Below are 26,988 nucleotides of genomic sequence, written 5' to 3'. Positions count from 1 at the left end.
GGAAGAATTTGACTTTTATTTAATAGGGCAAGACTATTAATGTTAGTTATATCTTTTATGGGGGCTCACTAGTCTGGTAGTAAAATTTGGCGAAGAAGTTGTTATCTAGAAGTGGTTGGTAAAAAGCCCAGAGCTCAATGTTCTGGTTTGCCTGCATGGTTCCTGTGAAGATGTTTATATTTATAAACTTTTAAGTTTCTCTGTGGGGCTGGAGTTATAGTCTAGTATTAAGAACCTTTGTCCAGCATGCACGAGACCCTGAATTCTGTCCCTAGCACTCACAAATCACATTCCAGTATAGACAAATAATGTCATTGCTTATTTTCTACCCCATGGCTACTGTTCATTTTCCCTACATTTTATTACTTTGATGATTTTTATTATTAAAATGTAATTGCATTATTTACCCCCATTCCTTTTCCTTCTTCCAACTCCCCCCCCACACACACACGCACACACACGTACACACATACATTGCTTCCTCTCAAATTCCTGGCCTCTTTTCATTTTCTCTCCTCTCCCCCTCCTATGTTCCCTCCCTCCCCCTCCCTCTCTCATATACACACACAGGTAAATAAATTAATATAACCTACTGAGTATGGTTAGTGTTGCTTATGTCTACATGAATTCAGTGCTGAACACTTGTTATTGTGTAAGCAGTTAAGGGGGCTTATCCCTTGGGAGAAGACTATTTCTCCCTCTGTCATTATCTATTAGTTGCCTATAGTTCTTTGTCCTGTGGTAAGGTCCTATGACATTTCCCACTTCCTCATTGCTTGTCTTTTGGTGTTGTCTTTGTTCACATCTTGTTTAGGGAGCCATAAAGTAGAGGTATCATGGATGAAGCTTCTCTGTCATTTTTGGGAGACACAATCTCACAGCAGATACCCTGGTCCTCTGGCTCTTAAAATCTTTTTGCTCCTTCTTCCTCAATGTTCCCTAAGTCTTTTTTTTTTAAAAACGTAAATAAATTCTTTTATTTTGGTGGGGGGACAGTCTCACTATGTAGCCCTGGTTGGTCTGAAACTTGCTGTGTAAACAGGGCTGGCCTTGAAATCATGGAGAGTCAACCTGCCTCTGCCTCTCCAGTGCTAGGATTAAAGGTACGTGACACCATACCTGATCTTTATTTTAAATGGGCAAAATGTATTATTTTGGCTTTTTTAGAATCAGGATACCTGGTTTGTACTCATCAAGTTCTCATATGTAAAATACAATTAATAGCTGTCTCTCTGATTTGTATATCATTCACTTAGACAACATTTAAAACATTTTTTCTTGCTTTTTTTTTTTGAGACAAGGTTTCTTTGTGTAGCCCTAGCTGTCCTAGAACTAGCTCTGTAGACCAGGCTGGCCTCAATATCACAAAGATCAGCCTCTCTCTGCCTCCTGAGTGCTGGGATTAAAGATGTGTACCACCACTGTACAGCAACATTTAAAATTTTTGTTTATAATGAGGATAAACTTTGACTTAATTTTTTTTGTAGCCTAGGCTGGCCTCAAACTTGCTATACACTGCATACTTTATGTAGCTAAGAGATGACCTTGCACTGCTGATTCTCCTGCCATCACCTTCTGAGTTTTTAGGGTTGTAGGCATTTACTACCATGCCTGGATTATGTGGTGCTGGGGACTAAGTCCAGGTTCTCTAAGTCTTAGATGTAGGAGTTGTGTTGTAGATATAGCCATCATGACTATAGACCATGTGATCAGTTTTTCTCTGCATTTGGACCTGTTATGATTTTCTATAATGGTCTCTGCCTATTGCAAATAGAAGCTTCTTTGGCGAAGGCTGTGAGTTACACTTATCTGTATGTATAAGGGTAAGTATTTAGAGTGTAATTAAAACTTATGCTGGTTTAGTAAAGTGGCAGCAGTAGTTTCTCTTCTAAGATCCATGACCTCACTAGTCCCAGGTAGTTAGCTAGGTTTCTAATAGCAGGCATGAATTCCCTTCTGTTGAGTAGGCCTTAAATCCAATTATAGTTGTTGGTTATTACCAGGATGTGATTGCCACTGTTACAGTCTTAGAATACTTATTGTTGTGGTTTCTGGGCTTCTCAGATTGCTTGTCTCCCTTGGCAGCTTGCATAGCCTTGTCCTAAACTATGAAAGTTAGTCCTCAGGAAGGAAGCTTTCAAATGAAACCCAGCTCAGATCTTTCAAGACTTGTACTTTAAGCCAAGCCCTCATTCTTTAAGTTATTGTTCTTCCTGCCTCCATTTGCTTCATCCAAATAGTTTTGGACATTGTTCAGTTTTCTTTAAAAGTTCCAGTAAGATCATTTACTTTTTCCTTTTCAGAATTCTATATTGGTTCTCCATGGCTTTATACCACCAAGACTTTTGAGCTACAAGGTTGAGATCCTTCACAAAATGGTCTTCTCTTTATAGTTCTGTGAACTTTTGTCTCCATCCGCATCCTAGTCACTCTTTCCTAAACATGTTTTCTTTCACACTACATGCTCTAAATCAGTTGAAAGAAGAGTTAGATAACAGCTGGATGTTGGTGGCACTTGCCTTTAATCCTAGCACACAAGAAGCAGAGACAAGTGGATCTCTGTGAGGTCGAGGCCAGCCTGGTCTACAGAGGAAGTTCCAGGACAACCAGGGCTATACACAGAACCCTGTCTCAAAAGACCAATAAAAGAAGGAGTTGGATAACTTTTATTCCACCTTGATTCTCTTGTTCACAGGTTGCTTTGTGACCTTCTAATGTTTATTTGGACCTACAAATCTTTTTATTAATGTCTTTATAGTGTTAATATCTATTTCAAAGAGTTGCTAGGATTCATTCAGATGATGGATACACAAAGCATGCACTAACTAAATTTTGGCATGCATGTATAGCATTATTTTCTACACACCTCTGTCTAATAGCAGAAACCTAACTAAAAATGGCTTAAATAATGAGGAAGTGAGTCTAGAGGTAAGGTTTCTTGTGGTGAGTTATCTCAGTAGTATTATCAGGGGCACAGAGTCCCACCAGTTTCCTGCTTTCTACTCTCTTTTATCTTGGACCTTTTCTGCCTTATGGTCGTAAAAAGGGCAACTACTGTATTAAATGTCACATGGAAACAACAATGTTCAAAGGCAAAAAAGGGGAAAGTCTCTTAAGGGAGCTCTGTTGAACACACCCTGTGGCTAAACTAGTCATCCTTTGGAAATGGAGAAAGCTAATTCTAAATTAGTTTAGCCTAGTCATGACTCAAACCCTTGAGCTGGCCCTACTTCTCCTGAAGAAATAGATGCTAGAAAAAGGACAAAGAAAGGGCTCTTTTAGAGAGAGGAAAGACTATGATAGCAGGGTATAATTGCCACAGAAATGATTCTAATTTGTTACTGCATGGAGAGAAAGAAAGGTGGTAAGTAGTAAATCAACATAAAAAGGGGAGTCTGCTTTGGGTGGCTTGAAATTTCAGTTGGGCATCATACAAATTGATGAGAGAACAGGTGGGTGGGAAAAGTATAAAGTTTTTGTTTTGATAGCACTACAGCTCAGCTTTAAAGTTTGTTTTATATCTAACTAGGTATGTAGTGGAACTGATGAAGACACAGATGACAAAAATGCACCATTTCGGCAACGGCCATTTTGCAAATATAAAGGACATACTGCTGATCTCCTTGATCTTTCATGGTCTAAAGTAAGAAATTATTAATTTAATTATGCATTAATTCTGTATGACTTTGACATTAGGATTTAAAAATGTTTTATTTGTATGCTTATTATACTAGAAGGCTGTCAACTTTGTAAAAATTATATATAAGCTAATCTGAGTTCTAAAAAGAGGAATTTAAAGTGTTCATATTTCTTAACAATTTAGATCTATGTATTATTTGCCATTTGCTTTTTATATGCAGTAATTTTTAGAAAGAAATGATCCTTTGCTGTAAACAGAGACTGCTCATTCATTTCCCAGCTACCCAGACCCAAATAATAACACAGACACTATATTAATTACAACACTGTTTAGCCAATAACCCAGGCATATTTCTATGTAGCTCTTACATCTTAAATTAACCCATTACTATTCTTTTATATTTTACCACAAGGCTCGTGGTTTGTTACGTCTTGCTTCTTGGGCAGCTACATGGCATCTGCCTCCTTCAGCAGCTACATGGCTTCTCCTTGACTCTGCCAACTCTCTCTATATTATCTTAGTTCAGATTTCCCACCTGGCTTTATTCTGCTGAACTGTTGGCCAAAACAGGTTCTTTATTAACTAATGGTAATAAAATATTCACAGCATACAGAAGGGAATCCCACATCATCTCTCCTTTTATGTCTAAAGAAAAAGAAAGGTTTGAATTTTAACATATTAAAATTACGTATATAAAACAGTTATCAAGCAAGAATTATAGTTACAATATTTAGTCCATTTACATTTGGCAAATTAAGGAAAATACTCGATCATCTATCCTATTTTTGTTAGTCTAAAGTTTTATATCCAATTTATCTTTGATCATAACTAAGGAAAACTGTTAACTATCTGTCTTCAACTCTGCAAAAATCCCAAGATATAATATTGCCTAAGTAAATAGGAAGTGCGTTGTAAGCAGTTGCTTCCAAAACTTCCAAAACTCTAGAATTGACAGAGACATCTCGCTGCCTGGACAGTCACCCAAAATTCTTTTATAACATTGGGGCATCCATATTCAGCCTACAGGTCCATAGTATCTGGCAGACTTTTCTGTGAAGCAGAGAATTTGGAAGACTATTTTGTCTATATTAGCAGTTTGTCAGTCACTCTCTTCTGTGTCCTGTAGAATGTCTGGCAGACTCTTTCATGAATCAGGAACCCTGAAGGACTGTCTCACCTTCTTTAGGCAAGTTAAGCAGTCATTTTTCTGTGGGTCCTGCATGTCCAGCTTATATAGCAGACCATCAAACAGTCCAGGAAAGAACAGTTTCTTGCCCAAATGACTAACCTTGTCACATAGAAGTCAAATTCCATAACGAGTTTATTCATTGTCTATCAACCTCTCTGAAGTAATTGGTATTGCCAGGAGCAGACATGTCTCACTGTTGAGAAAAGTCTGAGTTCTTAAAACCTTTTAAATGTCTTTGAAAGGTTGAAGATTAACTGAAATATATCTCTGTATATCTAGAAAACCTAACTAACATTACTACAAGTTTGACTATTATAAATGACTATCTATTAATCTGTAATTTTTCATTTTATATTACATTTTAAATGAGCTGTATAAACATAGTACCTTAAACAAGAGTAGAATATACATATAACAAAATTGACCTTAATTTTGTATCAGTAAATGAATACAATCCATATTGTCATCACAATTGCCCATCCACAGTCAAAAAATTAAAAGAAAACACAATAATATACATAATCCAGACTCTGTATCCATAACAATGCAAAGTGTTCTTCTTTATATCATACCCCCCCCTTTTTAAGAAAGAGATTGACGGTGACCATTTAACCATCTATAATCAACCCTCTTTAAATGAAAACAAACATTTATACACAATCGTTTTGGAAATTTGTGCATTGTTTTCTCTCAACTGTTTTTCCTGTTGTTTGTTGGGTGAAGTATTTTTAGGGTTCACAGAGACTTTCAGAGGGGTCTTTTTCCATCAAACAGCATTAGTCTGGAAGGAACTCACAGGTTCCCACCCTCTGTGGAAACAAAAGCAGAACCTCTTTTTCAAAGTAACTTATCCTTAGACTCAAATTTTGAAGTTAAGATACTTTTAAAATATTTATGTTGGTTTAGCTTAGCAGCTGTACAATGAAATGTTTTTCTGTACTTAGCCCATCCACAGTCAAAAAATTAAAAGAAAACACAATAATATACATAATCCAGACTCTGCATTTCCCATCTTTACGAGGCTTATTTTTTAACTCTATTACTTTTTAATACTTATTTTTGTCTTTACTCTTTTCATCTATGACTGTATTCTTGTCTGTACTCTTTTTCCTCTCTTTTCCAAGCCTACATACATTTTTAAACACACTATGATACAATCAGAGGTTTATTTTTATCTGAATCTATCTTTATTGTGTATCTGTAATCATTTTCTGACCAGGAGCCACCCCCCTTTTTTTTTATGCTAAGTGGGTGTGGCTAGGACCAATTCTGCAGTTCTGCCTGTTTGCTCTGCCCAGTCCAACATGGCAGAGGCATGTTCACCACCTAGGTAAACCATGCTCACCACCACAGCTCCAGGGGTGCAGTGGGTCTATGTTGCCTTTAAGCAAACAGCATGCTGCTCACAAACCCCATTTAAGTTTATGACCTCTTGAAAGAACCAGAGCTGTCTGTCCCTGCTGCCAGCATGAACCAAGAAGCCAACCAGTTTTTGCTGGTAATGCTGAGTCAGGAAACCTTTTCTTTTTTTCTAATATTTACTTATTATGTATACAATATTCTGACTGTGTGTGTGCCTGCAGGCCAGAAGAGGGCACCAGACCCCATTACAGATGGTTGTGAGCCACCATGTGGTTGCTGGGAATTGAACTCAGGACCTTTGGAAGAGCAGGCAATGTTCTTAACCTCTGAGCTGTCTCTTCAGGCCCTGAAACCTTTTCTTAAAGGAGCTGTGCCTCTGCTTGCTACTAGCAAGCAGAACCTATCTGGAAAAAAAAAAAAGTGACTACCAAGAAGCTGTGCTTGGCTCCCATTTTTGTGGGTCTAGAAGCCATTTTTTTAAAGCTTTTTTAGGTTTTATGTGGATCCATGCCCTAGACAGTGGGCATCATTTTGTAAACAGAGGCTGTTTACTCATTTCCCAGATGTCCAGACCCAAATAACTTCACAAAAGTCATATCCACAAATGGATGACTTCAGCTACAAATATCAAGTCTGGTCCATCTTTAAACCTGTTTTAAGGCTAACTTGCTACCTTCATGCAATTATTTATTTTTCATTAAATGTTCATTTTGTGATTCTTTCCGATAGAGTAATTGTATAACTGCAGTAAAGGGACAATTTCGCCACTGAATACCTCAATAGTTTTCTAAAAAATTAAGATGTCTCAAATTTTAAATAAGGTGTTTAAATATGAAACACCTTAGTATATCTTGCTTTGGTTTTCTGAGACCGGGTTTCTCAGTAGCTATGGAGCCAGTCCTGGAACTCACTTTGTAGCCTAGGCTGGCCTCTGAACTCACAGAGATCTGCCTGCCTCTGCCTCCCGAGGCTAGGATTAAAGGTGTGCGCCACCACTGCCTGTTCACCTTAGCATTTTGCTTTATACCTTAAACTTTGTCAGTAATCAGTATCTAAATACATTTAAAATTTAAGAGAGAAAATAATATCTGAATACCATGACTTGAGAAAAATGAACTGTACTAACTAAACAATAATACCAAAGATACAAATGGTATACATATATTTTAATTATGTCAGAAAAACCCTATGTAGCACAGAGATATTAATGGTATATTTTGGTAAACTAAATCAAGCTGTGCCTGAACTCTGTTTGCTTACCTGTTTGTTGCTTTGTTCGTTTCTTTGAGACTGAGTCTCTGTAGCTGAGGGTGGGCTAACACTCATTCTGTGACCTAGGTCAGCTTCACACTCACTGTGATCCTCCCCACTCTGCCTCCGCCCCCGCCTCTGTCTGCTAAGTACCAGTATTATAGGCTTCCATCAACATTCCATGCTATGCACCACTTTTGAGTCAGTCCATTTGTGAATTGCTGATTCCCGTTAGGTGTTCTTGGTGTTTTATATTTGCCATAGTTGATCTCTCTCTCTCTCTCTCTCTCTCTCTCTCTCTCTCTCTCTCTCTCTCTCTCTCTCTCTCTGTGTGTGTGTGTGTTTCTCTCTCTCTATTTCTGTCTGGTGGTCTGCTTTTTAAATCAAATACCTTGCAAACTTGAGGACCTGAGTTTGATCCCAAAATTTTACAGTAAAAAAGAAAAGCACACATCATAATCACAGCACTGATAGGAGGAGACACATAGACCCATGTGACTCTCTCTCTCTCTCTCTCTCTCTCTCTCTCTCTCTCTCTCTCTCTCTCTCTCTCTCGTAAGTCAGCCTAACCAGCTTGGAAAATTCAAGACCAGTAAAAGACCCTGTCTCGTAAAATAAGTTGTAGCACCTGAGGAACAACACCTAATGTTATCCTCTGACCTCCACGCGCATGTACCTACACATTTACGTGTACATACATGAACACAAACAGGAACAGAGCCCTTTTTAAAAAAAATATTTTGAAGTTTTGGTTTGCAAATTTTAAAATTACATTTATTTATTTATTTATTTGTGTATGTGCACTTGTGTGTACATGAGTGTGTGCTTATGTGCCAAGGTGTGCATATGGAAGCCAGAGGACAAGTGGGAGTCAGTTCTCTCCTACCATGTGTGTCCCAGCAATTAAACCGAGATCAAAAGACTTAACAGCAAACATCTTTAACCTCTGAGCCATCTCGATGGCCCAAGAACTTTTTTACATAGAAATAAAGAGGTTTGTGTCGGACAGTTTTTATATTTTAATTGACGTGACAATTATGCATATTAATGAAGTATAATATATGTATATAAAAATGATTAAAAATCAGATAATTGATATCTCTACCTCAAAGATTTACCATTTTCTATTTAGTGCCTTCAAACTCCTCTTTTCTAGTTATCTATAAAATCTACAATAAATTGTTGTAAATTACAAACACCATCCTATACTATAGAATACTACAATTTATTCCTCTTACCTAATTGCATTTTGATGCAACACTAAAGAGACTCAGCAGGTTGTCTCTGTCTCTCTCTCTCTCTCCATCTCACTCCCTTCCTCCTCCTCTCCCCTGATTAATAATGATAGTCAATGAAGACCTCAATTCAAGGGGGAGTAAGTGAGGGCCCAGGAGGGGTTGTGGCAGGAAGGAACATGGGTTTAGAAAGAGGAAAGGAAAAGGGGGAAGTGATGGAATTATATCTTAATTAAAATAAAAGAATAAACAAGTTTCTAAAACAATTTCCTACTAGATATTCTGTATTTCAGATTCACTCAAAACATATTTGTTGTTCTCTTAACCCCCTAAATTAAGGTCATGACTCTGGAGACAGAGTCCCAGCATTCATATTCTACTTTGCCCCCTTGTAGTTGTGGGATCTTTGGCCACTTTCCTTAACTTTACTATACTGCACCTATAAAATAGGCATAGTAAAAGTAACTTCTTTGCAGAGTTGCAGGGAAAGATTAACTGAGTAAATACAAAGCACTTACATAGGGCTGGAGAGATGGCTTAGCAGTTAAGAGCACTTGCTGTTTTTGCAGAGTACCTGGATTCCATTTCTAGCACCCACATGGTGGCTCAAAACCATCTGCTTCTCCAATTCTAAAGGATCCAACAGCCTCTTATTGCCTCCATGGGCACCAGATATGCATGCAGTACTCATACATTCAAATGGCAAAACATCCATACACATAAAATAAATCTTAAAAAACAAAACCAAACAAAAAAGTACTTAGCACACAGTAAATGCTCAGTTAATATTACCTGCAAATGGGCCTGGGGATATGGCTCAGCAGTTAAGAATGAATACTGCTCCTCATGGAGAGGACCCAGGTTTGGTTCTCAACATCTGCATGGGGCAGTTTACAACTGTCTATAACTCCAGCTCCAAGGAGATACAATACCTTCGTTCTCCATGAGCAACTACACTTAACATTCAAATGACCCCCTACACACATATAATTAAAAATAGAGAAATAAGAACATTATCTATTATTGCTGAGTCCTAATGTCTTCCTCGGGGGAGGGGGTGAAAAGGCACAATGTCAGCAGACACAGACGCCAGGAGTCACGTAGAAGGCTCACAGCAGATTCATTTGTTTAACAGTGAGGAAAAGCTTATATACCCTCCCAGCACCCAGGCCTTCTGATCCCTTGACAGTTGACAGCTCATGCTCATCTCTCATTGGCTAGGCAAATCAGGACCTCTGACAGCGCCTGTTGCTAGGCACTCAGAAACACTGCTTGGTTGCTCCTTATTGGCTAGGCACAGACAGGACCTTTGACAGGTTTCAGGCAGACTCCAGGTTGCCTCCTTTTGGCCTGGTAAGCCTTAACTTCCTACAATCTATGAATGTGCCAGTTAGAGGACTTTAGGCAGCAAGGTCACCAAATTTAAGTATTTTGTGTGTGTTCTCTATTCGTGTTATCAAAACAGGTAAGGTCACTGATGTTTATCAAGGAGTTGAAAAAGGAGATGTATATGAGTTAAGGAACATGCTGACAGGCTTCTCACTATGGAGTAGGGAGTTGTCTTTAGAACCGTACTCTCTCATCCCATTCCCATTTCACAATAGCTCATCACCTTACAGAAGCTAGCATACAGAAATTGAAAATGCTGAATATATTGCAAAGATTTAAGAATCATAAATACTTCCTTTCCTGCATTCTTTACAAATGTTGTACATCAATGAAATATATTTAGTATCAGTCTGTATATTGCCTTATGACTGGTGCCAGTTTGTGAGCTGAGACATCCTGATTCTTGATATTATGAATACTATTCGTAAGGGTATAAAACTGAAAAATTTGTCATAGTTATTTACATTAATGTGTGTGTGCGTGTGTGTGCGTGTGTGTGTGTGTACACATGCATTGGGACAGGGCAGAAGACAGTCTTAGGTGTTGCTCCTTAGGCAGCATCTACCTTTAGTTTTGTGTCCAGATACGTTTATTGGGCTGGTTCCCACTCATCATGAATCAGGGTGTCTTTGATGCTACTTCCTCCTGAAGGAGCATCCTCTGTCAACCCTTCCTGACAATGAAAATGAGTATTGACTTGTTTTGTTGAATCCTTCCTTCAGCTGTCTTGCTAGATTTTTAATTTTTGAGATTATATCGTTTCCCTGTTTCTTTCTTCCCTCTGAACTCTCCCATGTACCACCCACTTCTTGCTCTTTTTCAAAACCATGGCTTCTTTTTTCTTTTATTGTTGTTACATTCTCTCTGTGTATGTATGTTTGTGTTTTCCTAAATACATAAATACAACCAGCTCAATATAATATAATGTTACTTGTATGTTATGTTTTCAGAACTGACCATTTGGTATTCGATAACAAATTGGTGTGCTTTTCACTGGGAAAGACCTAACTGCTACTGTCTTAATTACTTTTACTGTGAAGAGACACCATAACCAAGGAAGCTTATAAAAGAAAGCATTTAATTGGGGACTTGCTTACAGTTTCAGAGGGCAAGTCCATGATCATCATGACAGGGAACATGGCAGCAGGCAGGAAGTCATGGCATCGGGAGCAGTAACTGGGAGTTAACATACTGAGATAAGCGAGAATTAACTGGGAATGGCTTGGGCTTTTAAAACCTGAAAGTCTACTCCTTAGTGACAAGCCTTCTCCAACAAGGTCACACCTCCTTATCCTTCCCAAACAATTCCTCCAACTATGGACCAAGCATTCAAATACATGATCCTGTAGGGTCTATTATCATTCAAACCACCAAAGATTTCTAGATCTTATTTACATTAAGAGTCTAATCTGTTAAAGGATAGCAGCCAAATCTTACTTTACTGTTATTTCTCTTCAGTGTCTATTAGAATCTCTGTTTGTAGTGAGTTTTCTATTTTTCAAATACTTGTTTTATAGCAGCTAACACAATATTATATCATAGAGTAAAAATCCCATGTAGGAAAGATCTTTTTGGCTTTTTGAGACAGGTTTTTCTGTAGCTTTGGAACCTTCCTGGAACTAGCTCTTGTAGACCAGGCTGACTTCGAACTCACAGAGATCCACCTGCCTCTACCTTCCGAGTGCTGTGATTAAGGGGCTGCACCATCACCGCCTGGCAGGATCTTTTCATTGTATAGATGAGAGTCCTGCATTCCCTGATCCGTCTAAGTATTATAAGTCTAGTTACATGCAGAATTTCACTTTAATATACTTTATGTGACTCCAAAGTTCAGCAGTGAGTTGAAGAAATTATTTCAGGACTAGAGAGATGGCTCAACAGTTAATAGCACTGGCTCATCTTCCCAAGAACCTAGGTTCAATTCCCAGCACTCACATGATGACTCACAACTATATGTTCCAGTTCCAGAAGATCCAACACCCTCTTCTGGCCTTTTTGAGGACCACATATATACATGGTATACAGTTATACATGCAGACAAAACATTCATACACATAAAAAATTAAATTAATTTCATTTAGTAAGAATTTATTGAACAAAAATTCTTGGCATAGTAGAATAAAATTTAGCATGTCTTTAGCACATACATTTAATATTTTAAGAATATATTCAGATTAAATTTATATCAGTAAAGCAAAATTCTAAAAAAAAAAAAGAATGTATTCATCTATGATATGCTTAAAGTAAGAGCTGAATAAAGCCAAATTTTATTTATTTTTTAATTAATTATTTATTTATTAAAGATTTCTGCCTCCTTCCCGCCACCACCTCCCATTTCCCTCCCCCTCCCCCAACCAAGTCCCCCTCCCTTGTCAGCCCAAAGAGCAATCAGGGTTCCCTGCCCTGTGGGAAGTCCAAGGACCACCCACCTTCATCCTGGTCCAGTAAGATGAGCATCCAAACTGCCTAGGCTCCCACAAAGCCAGTACGTGCAGTAGGATCAAAAACCCAGTGCCATTGTTCTTGAGTCCTCATTGTCCGCTATGCTCAGCGAGTCTGGTTTTATCCCATGCTTTTTCAGACCCAGGCCAGCTGGCCTTGGTGAGTTCCCAATAGAACATCCCCATTGTCTCAGTGTGTGGGTGCACCCCTCGTGGTCCTGAGTTTCTTGCTCGTGCTCTCTCTCCTTCTGCTCCTGATTTGGACCTTGAGATATCAGTCCGGTGCTCCAATGTGGGTCTCTGTCTCTGTTTCCTTTCATCGCCTGATGAAGTTTAATATTCAGGAGGATGCCTATATGTTTTTCTTTGGGTTCACCTTCTTATTTAGCTTCTCTAGGATCACGAATTATAGGCTCAATGTCCTTTATTTATGGCTAGAAACCAAATATGAGTGAGTATATCCCATGTTCCTCTTTTTGGGTCTGGGATACCTCACTCAGGATAGTGTTTTCTATTTCCGTCCATTTGCATGCAAAATTCAAGAAGTCATTGTTTTTTACTGCTGAGTAGTACTCTAATATGTATATATTCCATACTTTCTTCATCCATTCTTCCATTGAAGGGCATCTAGGTTGTTTCCAGATTCTGGCTATTACAAACAATGCTGCTATGAACATAGTTGAGCTTATACTTTTGTTGTATGATAAGGCATCTCTTGGGTATATTCCCAAGAGTAGTATTGCTGGGTCCAGAGGTAGGTTGATCCCAAAGAAAGCATACATTGGGGACTTAACAGCACACCTGAAAGCTCTAGAAAAAAAAGAAACAGACGTGCCCAGGAGGAGTAGAAGACTGGAAATAATCAAACTGAGGGCGGAAATCAACAAAATAGAAACTCAGAAAACAGTCCAAAGAATCAATGAAACAAAAAGTTGGTTCTTGGAGAAAATCAACAAGATCGACAAACCCCTATCCAAATTAATTAAATGACAGAGAGAGAACACGCAAATAAATAAGATCAGAAATGAAAAGGGGGACATAACCACAGACACAGAGGAAATTCAGAGAATCATTAGATCTTACTACAAAAACCTGTATGCCACAAAACTGGAAAATGCAAAAGAAATGGACATTTTTTTTAGATAAGTACCATATACCAAAGCTAAACCAAGACCAGGTGAACGATTTAAATAGACCTGTTAGTCGCGAAGAATTAGAAACTGTTATCAAAAATCTCCCTTCCAAAAAAAGCCAAGGACCAGATGGTTTCAATGCAGAATTCTACCAGAGCTTTCAAGAAGAGCTAATACCTATACTCCTTAATGTATTTCACAATATAGAAACAGAAGGGTCATTGCCAAATTCCTTTTATGAAGCTACAGTTACCCTGATACCAAAACCACACAAAGACCCAACCAAGAAAGAGAATTACAGGCCTATATCACTCATGAACATCGATGCAAAAATTCTCAATAAAATACTGGCAAACCGAATCCAAGAACACATTAGAAAAATTATCCATTATGATCAAGTAGGCTTCATCCCAGAGATGCAGGGCTGGTTCAACATATGCAAATCTATCAATGTAATCCACCATATAAATAAACTGAAAGAAAAAACCATATGATCATTTCATTAGATGCTGAAAAAGCATTCGACAAAATTCAACACCCCTTTATAATAAAGGTCTTGGAGAGATTAGGGATACAAGGGTCATACCTAAATATAATAAAAGCTATTTACAGCAAGCCGACAGCTAACATTAAATTAAACGGAGAAAAGCTCAAAGCCAAATTTTATTTGAGTTGTTTTGGTTGGTTGCTTGGTTGGCTTATTTGAATGCTAATTGTACACTCTGCTACTGAGCTACACCTGCAGCTCTGAAGAAGGCTAGTATTCAAGAGCACTGCACTGTAAATTTAGTGCTATTAATCAACAGAAAGTTAGAATGCAAACTATATATATTCATTAAAACTTTTCTGGAATTGGATTATCTTTGAAAGTAAAAATAATTATTAGATACCCCCAGATTCTATTATAGATCTTCCAAATTTCTCCTCCTTTTTTCTGCTTTGTTTCTGAATACTCAGGGTCAATCCTAGAGTCTTGCAAGTTCTTTCCCACCATGTGTGCTCCAAAGCTTTATTTTAGTAATAAGGTATAGTATCTATTTAAAGATAGGTATTTTAAATGTGTTTTATAAAACATAGAGTAGCTTGTTACAGTTATATAGCCAAATAAATGTTTGCAATTAGTCTTTCTGCTTATTTTTTTATGATTTTTCGAAGACAAGGTCTCTTGTAGCCAGGCTATCATAAAACTTACTCTGTGGCTAAGGATGACTTTGAATTCCTGACTCTTTTGCCTCCACATCCCCAAAATTACAAGTATGAACTGTCACACAGATAAAGATGAAGCGTTCTTAATTAACTTTGAGCAAATGACAAAGCATTTTGGTGCTTTTCTGCACTCTGGAAAACATGGTCAGGGCCTAGACCTAGAGTCAGAGCACCTGCTCTTGAGCCCTATCTGTAGGCTGTGTAATCTTATGCAAGTTCTTTTTCTATGCTCCACTGTTCTCAGTTGTCACAAAGCATGAAAAGAATCTGCCTACCTCACAGAGTTGCTATAGTACTAAGAACAAAGCTGTTAGCCAACTCTATGTACTCGATAGATGTTATTACTACCTTGATTTGTTGATCGTCTTAGACATTTCAAAAAATGCTAGAGTCCTTTTGAGTTTCCTCATACAGTGTAATATATGGTTCCACCCTTTAAAGACATGAGTTTTAAAAGTTATTGGGCTTTTCCAGCTGTGTGCTTTTGGTGGGTGGGTGTTTGGTTCCAGGGTAATTGGTCAAATACAATGCCCCAATCAGTTAGCCTACTTCTTCCAGCTCAGAAAATTCTATGATGTCTTCTGAGAAACTTGACAGTTTCTGTTCTCTAATTTTCTTGCCTAGCGTGTGACAGGAGCACAGTAACTTTTCATTTCTTGCTGCACTACAGAGTAATATTTTTGAAGACATTTTAAGTGACAATTAAGATCCATGTAAGTTAGAATTCACCTGCATTTTTGGTGTGAAGAATAGCTAAACTAAAATAATCAAATAAGTAGATACCATATATTCATAGCTAAGTTTGAACATGTGCAAATTAAAATAGCTAAAGTACTCCTTAATACTCTGCTTATACCTGGCATACTTCCTATCATACATCATAAGATTCATAGTAATGTAACAACATGTAATGCTGAAATGTCTTAAAGTCAGTGAAATAGATACTAGTTTGAGAAAATAACACATTTTTCAAGTGAATTGAAATGGTCGTGTTCTTTGTGATGCTGCATATAGCAATAACATAGTATATAAAACTAAAAACTGGAAAATAAAACTGTGATTCTAGTTAAATTGTATTGTATAAGCAGTGTTTTAATATATACAGTAATAAAGTACTGATGTCATTTTCTCCATAGAACTACTTTCTGCTCTCTTCTTCCATGGATAAAACAGTCAGGCTATGGCACATTTCTAGAAGAGAATGCCTTTGCTGTTTTCAACATATAGATTTTGTCACTGCCATCGCTTTCCATCCAAGAGTAAGTAACCATTCACTCTTTGTCATGAGATGAAGGAATTTGATTTCTGTGGAGAACAGTTAGGACTACAGGATAAAAAAATCATTAGTGGCCACATAACTGAAAGCAAATTAGTGTCACATTTTGCTTTAAAAATGGGAAGGGAGCTGGGTGTTGTAACTCAGTCCCTGCACTTGGGAGGCTGACACACATGAATCTCTGTGCGTTTGAGTCCAGCCTAGTCTATAGAGTAAGTTTTCAGATAGCCAAGGCTGATTAGGGAGACCATGTCTCAAAAACGGGGGAAAGGGACTGAGAATGTAGGTATTTGTTTAGCAAGCAGGAAGCTCTGGGTTTAGTTGCAAGTACTACAAAAACTGGGTATGGTGACTCATGCCTGTCCTCACAGTTCTGGGAAGGTAGTGACTGAAGGGTCAGAAGTTCACAGTCACTTTCCACTACACAATGAGTTTGAGACCAATCCGGGATACATAAGAAGACCCTGTCAATCAATCAGTCAGTGGTTGGAAAAGAAATATTCTAATAATTTGTATTACAAGTGGGGAATTATATTCTAAATACAGTAGTAAATAGCTATCCCAAATCCTTAATAGCTCATGAACTATAAATACAGTATGCACTACATATGGAAGATATTAGAGATAGAGATAGAAAAATAGCAGCTAAAAATGGTAGTGCATGTCTGTAATCCCAGCTCTCTTTAAACTGAATCAGGAGGATCACTAGTTTAAGACAGGCTGGCCTATATGATAAGACGTTGTCTCTAAAAGGAGGAAACAATAAGTGTAAAATGGTAACAGTAAGTATATAGGTGAGAGTTGTGGAAGGGGGACAAAGTACAAAAGACTGAAATAGGTAGCGACCACATTTCATTGTATGGTTTCCTAAATTAATATTTAGGCTCTTGAAACATTGTTAATGAATATTTTGTGTGTGTGTTGTGTGTATGCTTGCATGCATGGGTGTGCACTTGTGTGTATACATGTGCATATGGGAGTATATCTGCCATTGGATTCACTTGTGGAGGCTAAAGTCAACCTTGAATTATCTTCCTCTATGACACTCTACCTTATTTTTAATAACTAATGAATTTTTATTGTTTTATGTATATGGATATTTTATATCTATGTACCACATGTGTGTCAGGTGCCCTCCAAAGTCAGAGAGGGTGTTAGATCATTCGGAACTGGAGTTACAGGTGCTTGTGAGCCACCAAACGGATGCTAGAAATTGCACCTTTGTCCTCTGGTAGAGCAGCAGGTGCTCTTAACTGCTGAGCCATGTCTCCCAACCTACCTTATTTTTTGTGAGAGAGTCTCTTTCACTGAACATGGAGTCACTGTCTGGCTAGACTGGCTTGCCAGCAAACTCTCCAGAGTCTACTTATCTTGTCCCCTGCTCCAGCACTGGGGTTACAGATTTGTACCGCCACACCCAGCTTTTATGTAGATGCTAGGGATCAGCAATCGAGTCCTCCTGATTAGGTAGCAAGCACTTTACCCTAACAAGCTATCTCCCCAGCTCTTGTTAGTCTTAATCTTGTTTGTTTCTTGTTTACTGTTTCTGAGATCAGGTTTCACTGTGTTGCTCTGGCACACATCAAAATCTTGGTTTCAAGTGTTCTTCCTGCCTCAACCTTTTGAGTAGTTTAGGCAACATCCATGAGAGGCTTCAGCAGTGAATTAAGTGTCTAATATGAAGAAAATGTCCTGATTATTAATATGTAATCCTTGTGTTTGTGGGGGGTGGTGCCTTCTCTTATTATCTTTTGTGTATGTGTACCTTCTCATATTATCTTTTGAGAAAGAGTCTCTCACTTAATCTGGAGCTCACCCATTTGGCCAGACTTGTTGGCCAGGGAATTCTAGGGGGTCTACCTTTCTCTGACCCCCAGCACTAAAGTTACTAATGTGTGCCATTGCCATGTATGTGGGTGCTGGGGATCCAAACTCAGGTCCTCACACTTTACCAACTGAGCCATCTCCCTAGCCACTAATAAGTAATTATGATGTTACCAGAATTTAACCCAGCTGAGGTAGGACTAGTGTCGTTTACAGAGGACTTTTCAACCTTGACTCTACTGACATTGTTTATTAATGGGGAGGGATGAATGTCCTGTCTGTATATTGTAGGATGCTTAGTAGCACTTCTGGCCTCTGTTTACAGTGGTAACATCCTCCCCTACACCAGACTATGACAATCAGAAATGTCTGCTGACATTGCTGTATGCCTAGGATAGAGTCAGTTTCCCTATATATAGAACTCTTAGTCTGTAAGTCAGTATCAGAGTTCCTAAAACGCAGGTTCAATTTGTAACTGGCGTTAACCTGGTATCCCAATGTTGCACATGTCCCTGAAACATGTATGGCATAAGATAGTGTTTCCCAAAGCATACCCAAAGAAAATCCAGGGTGAAGGAAATTAAAAAGCCACTACCCACTTTATTTCCCCTTTTGGAGATTCAAAAATACAAGTTAACAGAGAATCCTATAAAGTTTTTACACTCCAGAATTTCTTAAACTTAATTGATTGTAGAATATTGTTTCATGTGATGCTTAGTCAAACATTTCTATTAACAGCCATACTTTGGAAAAACAGTTTAAGGATATGATAAAGTGATTTGAATTCTGTTTCTCCAACATGAAATCTGACATGTTTAATTGTTGTCATTTTTAGTGCACAGAATGGTGCTTGCTTGAGGACTGATTCTTTGTGGCTAGGTGTAAATGTAGTTTCACTGATAGAGTACTTGTTTGCATGCATGAGGCCCTGACTTGACTCCCTAGTTCCCAGCCTTCACAAGAAAAAGCAGTAATAATTACTTTTCAAGTAAGATTTCATTTTAGATTATTATTTCTAATCTTTTATTAATTGGCTGAACTTTCCCTGATGTGAACATAAAAGCATTCTCTTTCGCCACCTTTTTAGGATGACAGGTATTTTCTCAGTGGATCATTAGATGGAAAGCTCCGCCTATGGAACATTCCTGACAAAAAAGTGGCTTTATGGAATGAAGTTGATGGTCAGACAAAATTGATCACAGCTGCCAACTTCTGTCAGAATGGCAAATATGCAGTAATTGGGACGTATGATGGTAGATGTATTTTCTATGATACAGAGGTAAGAACCTTGTGGTTTTACATAAGTAATTTCTACCCTCTGGCCTTTAACTGCCTTTTCTGTAAAATAGGGCAAAAATGGTCATATCTGAAACTTAGAGCAAATGATCCTTGAGGTTTCTTCTAATTTTGATATTTTTAATTTATGATTTTGTTTTAGCATTTGAAATACCATACACAAATACATGTACGATCTACTAGAGGGCGCAACAAGGTTGGAAGAAAAATTACTGGCATTGAACCTTTACCTGGAGAAAATAAGGTACTATAGTATTCAAAACCATCTCTCTCCATACTGTATACTGATTCTTGAAAGATAGTTTTAATATCTGAGCAATAACATAGGGAATACTGCTGTTTGTAGTTTTGCTGTTTATTTGCTTGGTGTTTAACATCTTTTGATGTTATGACTTAATTTATATTAAAAGGTGGGGTTTTTTAACTTTTTTTTTAAAGAGGATTTCCTCTTCTAGCCCTAGCTGTCCTGGCTGTAGACCAGACTAGGCTGGCCACAAACTCAGAGATCCACCTGCCTCTGACTCCTAAATCCTGGTATTAAAGGAGTGTGCCACCACTGCCCTTAAAAGATGATTTTTATTTTGGTTTTTCGACACAGGGTTTCTCTGTAGCTTTGGAGCCAGTCCTGGAACTCACTGTACAGACCAGGCTGGCCTCGAACTCACAGAGATCCGCCTGCCTCTGCCTCCCGAGTGCTGGGATTAAAGGCGTGCGCCACCACTGCCTAGCAAAAGATGATATTTTTAACTTTGCTTTTGGTTTGCTTTTAGATATTGGTAACCTCAAATGACTCCAGAATCAGACTATATGATCTCAGAGACCTATCACTGTCCATGAAGTATAAGGGTTATGTCAATAGCAGCAGCCAGATCAAAGCAAGTTTCAGGTAAATTGGCATTGGGAAATTCCCAAAAGTGTGGCATTTCTTCACTCCCTGTTTTTCATTATATAAGGTTTTAAGTCTATATGTTTTTATAATCATATCACACACTATCATCATATAGTGCTTACTTTGTCTGCCTGAATGGTAGGTAAGAAAACTACCCCTCTTTTGCAAATAAAAAAAGCAAAACCCAGAACATTAAATAATTGGCCTAAGATCATAGTTGTCAGAGACATTAGAGCTTAGAAGATTCTTAGTTCCAGAATATTTGCTTTTAAGAGGCACCCACCCCCCACCACCACTACATGCATATTGTCTTTATCCTTTTAGGTGCAGGAGCTAAGAAAGTATTTTATCACCCTAAAGTACCTTGTCATTATACCTTTACTTGTCATTATTCTTTCAGTTCTTAATTTGGGATCTGTGAGCTCTCCTGAAATAGGATTACCTGCCTAGCTTTTCTTCTTTCAAATTCTGCTATCAACTTTTCTTAAAAAATTAGTTCTTCTTGAAGTACCTAGTAATTACCCAGCCATTCAACTGAACTATCCTTTAAGTCACTAGTTCTCCTAGAGTGAGTTAATCAGCATCACAGTTATCAGGACTTTGATGAAAATACTAATGCTGATCATGGTTAGCATGATGAAGCTCAGGGTTGGGTGCTCAGCACTAATAATAATGTTCAAAAACTGAACAGCAGGATACATCCCTATGTCTGAAAAGATTAGCCTTATTATCACAAGAGATAGTATAGTCATTATAACAGTGCTAGAACAAGTAAGTAGCAATGAGCAACAGCACCAAAAAAGCCTGGCTCTGAATCAAACCACCTTCGGAATCTTCAGAATAAGGAGATGGCTCGAGTTTTCAACAATCTCCCTCAGGTGTTGTTTTAGATATTTTAAATTAGGAAACACTGATAGAAGGAAACCTTGATTTTTTTTTCTGTTTATTTTTTGACCTGTCCTGCTCAAATATAGCCATGACTTTACTTACCTCGTTAGCGGTTCAGAAGATAAATATGTTTATATCTGGAGTACTTACCATGACCTAAGCAAGTTTACTTCAGTCAGGAGAGATCGTAATGACTTCTGGGAAGGTATTAAAGGTAAGCAAATGCAGCTTACTTATATCTATGTGCCTTATTATAAAGGAGTAGAGATTTGTTGTGACTGCACTATGCTGGAAACATAGATGGACATACTTATGTCTCTCCACTATGTCAGAATTTATAGAATTACAATAAACTCACAAGTTACAACAGTTTTGTTGGCTGCAATTTCCCAAGAAGTCCCAGTTTTCTTTGATAGCTGGCCTTTGGCCAACACAGGCTCTTTTATCCCAATTCTTAAGAATTGTTACTTGTGTGGGGGTAGTGTGGGAGGTGTAGTTCTACACACGACACTGTGCAAGTGTAGAGCAAGAGAACAGCTCTGTGGAGTCAGTGCTCTCCTTCCCCTGTGGGTTTTAGGATCAAACTCAGGTCTCTAGGCTTGTGTCACAAGAACCTTTACCAACTGAGCCATCTCGCTGGCCCTTTCATTCCAATTTTAATTACTAATATTACGTTTCAAATCACACATTGCACATGATACAGTAATTAGTAGTTTATAGAGTGGGTGCAAAAGGGTTAAAGAGGTCACAGAGTTCAAGGAAGCTTTCCTGGGGCAGAGGCAGATAGATGCAAAGAGAGTCACTGAGGCAGTTAGAAAAGACATTAAGGAACACAACTGAAGAGCTTCTGGAAGCTCAGCAGAGCCACCCACAGCCAAACTATGAAAATACTGAACTAAAAAACAGGTGGCAGGCAGGCAATTCAAGTGGGACATTCCAGCAGGGGGACTGAGCTGAGCTTAAAGTCACAGGACAATTAGAAGTTCTCTGTTTCTGACATAGACCAGGTTGTCAGATAGCAGTTCACTGCATTTGTAACCACTGTCATTAAAGTGATAGGTTCTGTCTTTTTGTAGGGTCCAGATGAGAGTATCCCACCTTTCCATGTGTTCACTAAGTTCTGGGGCCCATTTTTTTTCTCTGATAAAGTTTTAATAGGCCCGTGTAGTCATACGCTTCTAATCTACTTCAATGAGTTTGTAGGTGTTACCCTTGTAGCTCTAATAAGGTATCAGTCTGTGCTTGTAGTTGGTGCTGGACGGGTGATGGTGTCTGTGTGTACAAATGAGATGTAAAGTCATCCTGCCTCTGCATTTCTATTCAAAATGGAGTCAAATACTGCTTTGTAAGATGGAGCCACCCAGAGCAAGACTTGGAGAAACTTGGAGCAAGGCACAGCTTGATCTTCAAGACATTCTCAGTTTAGCAATTATAACTCATTGTATTTCAATAGCAAACTATTTCAGTTTTCTATAACAAAAAAGAATTTTCTTGGCCTAAAATTTGAAAAATATGGTAACAGAACCTATATGAGATAGTTTGTTAAAATATACTTCTGGGTTTTAAATTAGTCTTATATATTTTTAAAGAGCTTTTTCATATTCTCATTTTTTGTCCTCATGTTTAGTATAAAATTTCTCAGTTATCCTAAAATAATTTTTCCCAGCACATAATGCAGTTGTTACATCAGCCATCTTTGCTCCAAACCCGAGTTTGATGTTATCCCTGGATATACAAACTGAAAAATTAGAAGGGACTGATAAAAGTGAAGATGCTGAAGTTTTGGATAGCACATCTACTGGTAGGTGCCTATATTTTATTTGTCCTGTTTTTTTCTAGCCCCCTGTGGTAAGATTTTCATGCACATAAAGAACATTTCTTGTGGACAACATAACAGTTGTTAGATACCCATTTTTGAACATTCAAATAACATGTTTCTTGAAAGTTTTACACCTTTAAATTCCTCTAGGAATTTTGGAAAATTGGGAGTTAGCTAGTTATTTGTTTACTTATTTGTTTTGTGACAGGCTCTCACTGCGTAGCCCTGGCTGGACTAGAGCTTACTTTGTAGACCAGGCTGGTCTTGATTTCACAGAGATCTGCCTGTCTATGCCTCCCAAGTACTGTAATCAATTTCATGTAAGCAGAGACTGCACGTTCATTTCCCAGCCATCCAGACCTGAATAATCAAACAGAAAGTATACTAATTACAACACTGTTTAGCCAATAGCTTAGGTGTATTCCTACCTAACTCTTACATCTTAAATTAACCCATTCCTATTAATCTGTGTATCACCATGAGGCTGTGGTGGCTTACCAGGTAAGGTTCTGGCTTCTTCCTCCTTTGGCAGCTACATGGCATCTCTTTGACTCCGCCTACTCTCTTTATATATTTTTGTTTGGTTTTCCCTACCTAGTTCTATTCTGCCCTGCCATGGGCCAAAGCAACTTCTTTATTAACCAATGGTAATAAAACATTTTCATAGCATACAGAGGGGAATCCCACATCAATTTTAAGTATTTAAAATGCTTAGAAGAGGAAGTGAAAGGAAACTGTCAAAAAGAAGAGTGATTGTATGAAGCTATCATAAAAATGTTCTGTACTTGTCCTTAAGAATGTGGTTAGGAGGGCTAGAGAGTGGCTCAGTGGTTAAGAGCATTGCCTGCTCTTGCAAAGGTCCTGAGTTCAATTCCCAGCAACCACATGGTGGCTCACAACCATCTGTAATGAGGTCTGGTGCCCTCTTCTGGCCTGCAGGCATACACGTAGAAAGAATATTGTATACATAATAAATAAATAAATATTTAAAAAAACAAAGAATGTGGTTAAGAGCATGTGTATGTAAACCAGTTTTTAGAGAAAATAAGCTTAGGAAAAGCAGTGATTGAATACTTCCTTAAACATTTTTGCACACAATAGACAGCTCTCTTTTAGAGAGCCATAAAATCACAACAATAAATAGGATACACAGAGGGGGCTTTTGTTTTGTTTTGTTTTTGTCTTTGTCTTTCATGACAGGGTTTCTCTGTGTATCCCTGACTGTCCTGGAACTCACTTTGTTGACCAGGATGACATCATAGAGCTCTGCCTTCCTGAATGATGGGATTAAAGGTGTGCACCACCACACCTGGCTTCAGAGGGAGCTTCTTAAAGTACACGAATTGCTGAAAAGTTCTTAAGCACTTTCAATTTACTGTCCCAATAATGTCATTTATACTATCCATTCCACTTAATGTGCTATTTTCTCTGAAGAATATAAAGATGATTTCCAGCCTAGCACTTCTTTCAACACAAATCATAATTATTAAGCTTTTACTAAATGCCTACTTGGAGACAATGTATAGTATATTTTTTAAAAGCCTTCTTAAAACTATATCACATTAACAAGATTGCAATAACTCTAGATTCTTTTGAAAAAGTTGCAACTTTAATGGATTCTTTCCAAATGTGTACCTGTCTAGGTCTATCTAAGATTAAACTGGTAACCCAGGGCATGGGACCATAAAACACATCCAATGGCCCTCTCTCTTTATTCCTGACATTGGCAGTTTGAGCTTTCCTGTATTAATCCCCACCCCAGGTTGGGGTGATGTGGTTTACAGCATGTAACAAGAATTAAAGACAGTGTAATACAGTAGTCTCATTCTGTAGCTCAAGCTTACCTGGAACTCACTACATAATGAGGCTGGCCTCTCAAACCCCTGCCTTGCATGCTTAGTGCTGAGATTCCAGCACTGTTAGGCACTAGAATTGAGTCTCAATAAAGACTTTCTCTTTTCCTCTCCTGCTTTTCTCTTATCTCTAAATCCTTTACTACAGCTGCACTGCTTGCCTTTAAGATATTCCAGAAGGAATATTCAGTGGCTTACAAGATGGTAGTAACACATCTAGAGTGAAAACATTGTGTCTTGCTCATCCTGTAACCAACTTTTCAAGGAAAATTTAAATTCATCTATCTCTAAGTAATCAGTATTTCTTACACGTCCAGTTTTTAAGTCTACATATAGTCAAGCTAGCTAACACAGAGTTTATTTGTCAAATGTTATTATACAACTGGCAAATGTAAAAGGGAAGCATTTTGGACATTCAGCATAGCTACAGAGATACTCAGTAGAGACCATAAGGGCAGAGGGCTGACAGCATTCCCAGAGCAAACGTACTCATTTCATGGAAGTTTCGGTGTGTCTGTGCTACAGCCAGCCCTATCATTCACCTTAGAGACTCCTCTTATGAGCAGATTGCCCAGCTGGTAGCATTCTTCCAGCATTTCAATCTTAAGATTGAAATAGAAGCAACTGATGACTTAGAGGCCTAGATTACCTTGGAGGAATTTAGCCATTCAGGCTCCAAGGAACTGTAACATCCCTAAGACAGGAAAGGAGCAGCTAAGAGAAAGTTAAGTGGATGTATGCTTTAGTCAGGCAGAAAGGTACCAGAGAATGTAAAAATTCTAGAGAAATCCAAAAAACAGATGGTTGGAAGAGGATCTTTCCCAAAGATAGAAACAGGGTCATGAGCATGTAGTATTGTGGCAACAGGCTTTCTAGTCCTTTAAAATCAAGTAATATCTTTTTTTTCATGCTTTTCAGGTATTGTGAAGACAGATAACACAGAAGTTCTTCTCTCTGCTGACTTCACTGGAGCAATCAAAGTGTTTATTAACAGAAGGAAAACTGTATTTTAATTTGAAACTATATTTAAAATAAGCCCATCACTAAGTTTCTATATGTATCAGAAATGAGAAAAGTATTATAGTGTTTCAGGCTAACATCCTTTTTTAACTTTTATTAAAAGTTGTTCAAATATAATATATATTTTTGAGAGGCAGTGTTAGTGATCTAGGAACCCCTAGACTGATAGACTAGAAAGAATGTGTCTAGATTAACATTGCCAAGCATAGAGTTTATGTTTATGTTTTGTTATATAATTATAAACATGCACAGGTTTCTGCATGAAAAGATATTAATATATTAATCACATGTGCGTGCCTTTTGGTTACATGCACTAAATCTAACAAAGTTAAATTATTTTGGTGGCTCTTTTGGCCTCCTACTGGGTGATAGTCTTGTTTCTAGCTCTAAAATTTTTTTTGCACAAAATTTCATTTTTAAGAAACGTGGTATCTTTTGACTGAATTATTGTTTTGAAAATGTTATATAGGTTTTCAATAGGTCAATAACCATGTATAAATGGTTTTTTTATAAATTTCTCAATTTGGGGACAAGATTTTTTTTGTGATCTAAATTGTGGACTTATTCTTTACTTTGTATGTGTGTGTATATATATATATATATATATATATATAAATATATATAATTTTTTTTCTTTGCCACACTGGAGCACAATGTTTCTATGTAAAGAATTCTTTACTTTATCCATGAGCACCAGGCTTTGCTCACTTAAAAATAAGCCCCATTAAGGAGTAAGTCTTCTTTTTTACAATAATGTAAAAATGAACTGTTTACATTTTTTTAAAGCATTGTAGTTTTTAAAAATTAAGCTGTTTTGTTTTGTGTTGTTGAATTTGAAAGGCTTTGTAAATGCCAGTATAATGTACCAATGAAATAACATCTGGGACAAAGGAACCCTGGTAATGTTGTTGATGGTTTGCATATGTTTATGAAATTGAAATATGTATCATTAAAGTTGGTCATCAACACTTGTCAAAGGTGAATTATTTTTAGATGACTTGAGTAAACAAATGCAAGAAAAACAAACTTTTGTCTTAAATTGAATTTAAGCAAACAGATTTTAAATCCCTAAGTTATGATGCATTAGCTACATGACTTTAAAGCTTTTCCTGAGTTGAATTCTGAAGTGAGCAGTACTGTCATCTGTGCTCACAGACTCTTTCTGCATTTGCTTCTGGCACGTGAGGACCTGAGGAGTCACCATCATATCCTCCTCAATCTAGCATGCTCTTGATCTTCAGAGGTCTTGGCTTTCTACTTGATTGCTTCTCTTCTGC

The 26,988-nt window shown here is 37.8% G+C and overlaps 1 protein-coding gene across 4 annotated transcripts in view; it reads left to right on the top strand.

The window, feature by feature from the left end:
* The window catches only part of Wdr44 (WD repeat domain 44), a 110,948-nt gene extending 84,312 nt beyond the window's left edge, over positions 1 to 26,636 (top strand). For all 4 annotated transcript variants that reach the window (XM_057760083.1, XM_057760082.1, XM_057760084.1 and 1 more), the window contains 8 exons: positions 3,530 to 3,643; positions 15,983 to 16,105; positions 19,034 to 19,225; positions 19,385 to 19,486; positions 20,013 to 20,128; positions 21,106 to 21,233; positions 22,686 to 22,820; positions 25,610 to 26,636. In XM_057760083.1, the coding sequence (XP_057616066.1) occupies positions 3,530 to 3,643; positions 15,983 to 16,105; positions 19,034 to 19,225; positions 19,385 to 19,486; positions 20,013 to 20,128; positions 21,106 to 21,233; positions 22,686 to 22,820; positions 25,610 to 25,704 (1,005 nt within the window). In that variant the 3' untranslated portion in view covers positions 25,705 to 26,636. The remainder of the gene's footprint in view (positions 1 to 3,529; positions 3,644 to 15,982; positions 16,106 to 19,033; positions 19,226 to 19,384; positions 19,487 to 20,012; positions 20,129 to 21,105; positions 21,234 to 22,685; positions 22,821 to 25,609) is intronic.
* The last annotated feature ends 352 nt before the right edge of the window (positions 26,637 to 26,988 follow it).

Source organism: Chionomys nivalis, chromosome X, assembly GCF_950005125.1.
Source record: "Chionomys nivalis chromosome X, mChiNiv1.1, whole genome shotgun sequence".
Classification (NCBI taxonomy): Eukaryota; Metazoa; Chordata; class Mammalia; order Rodentia; family Cricetidae; genus Chionomys; species Chionomys nivalis.
This window is presented reverse-complemented; position numbering and strand designations above follow the sequence as displayed.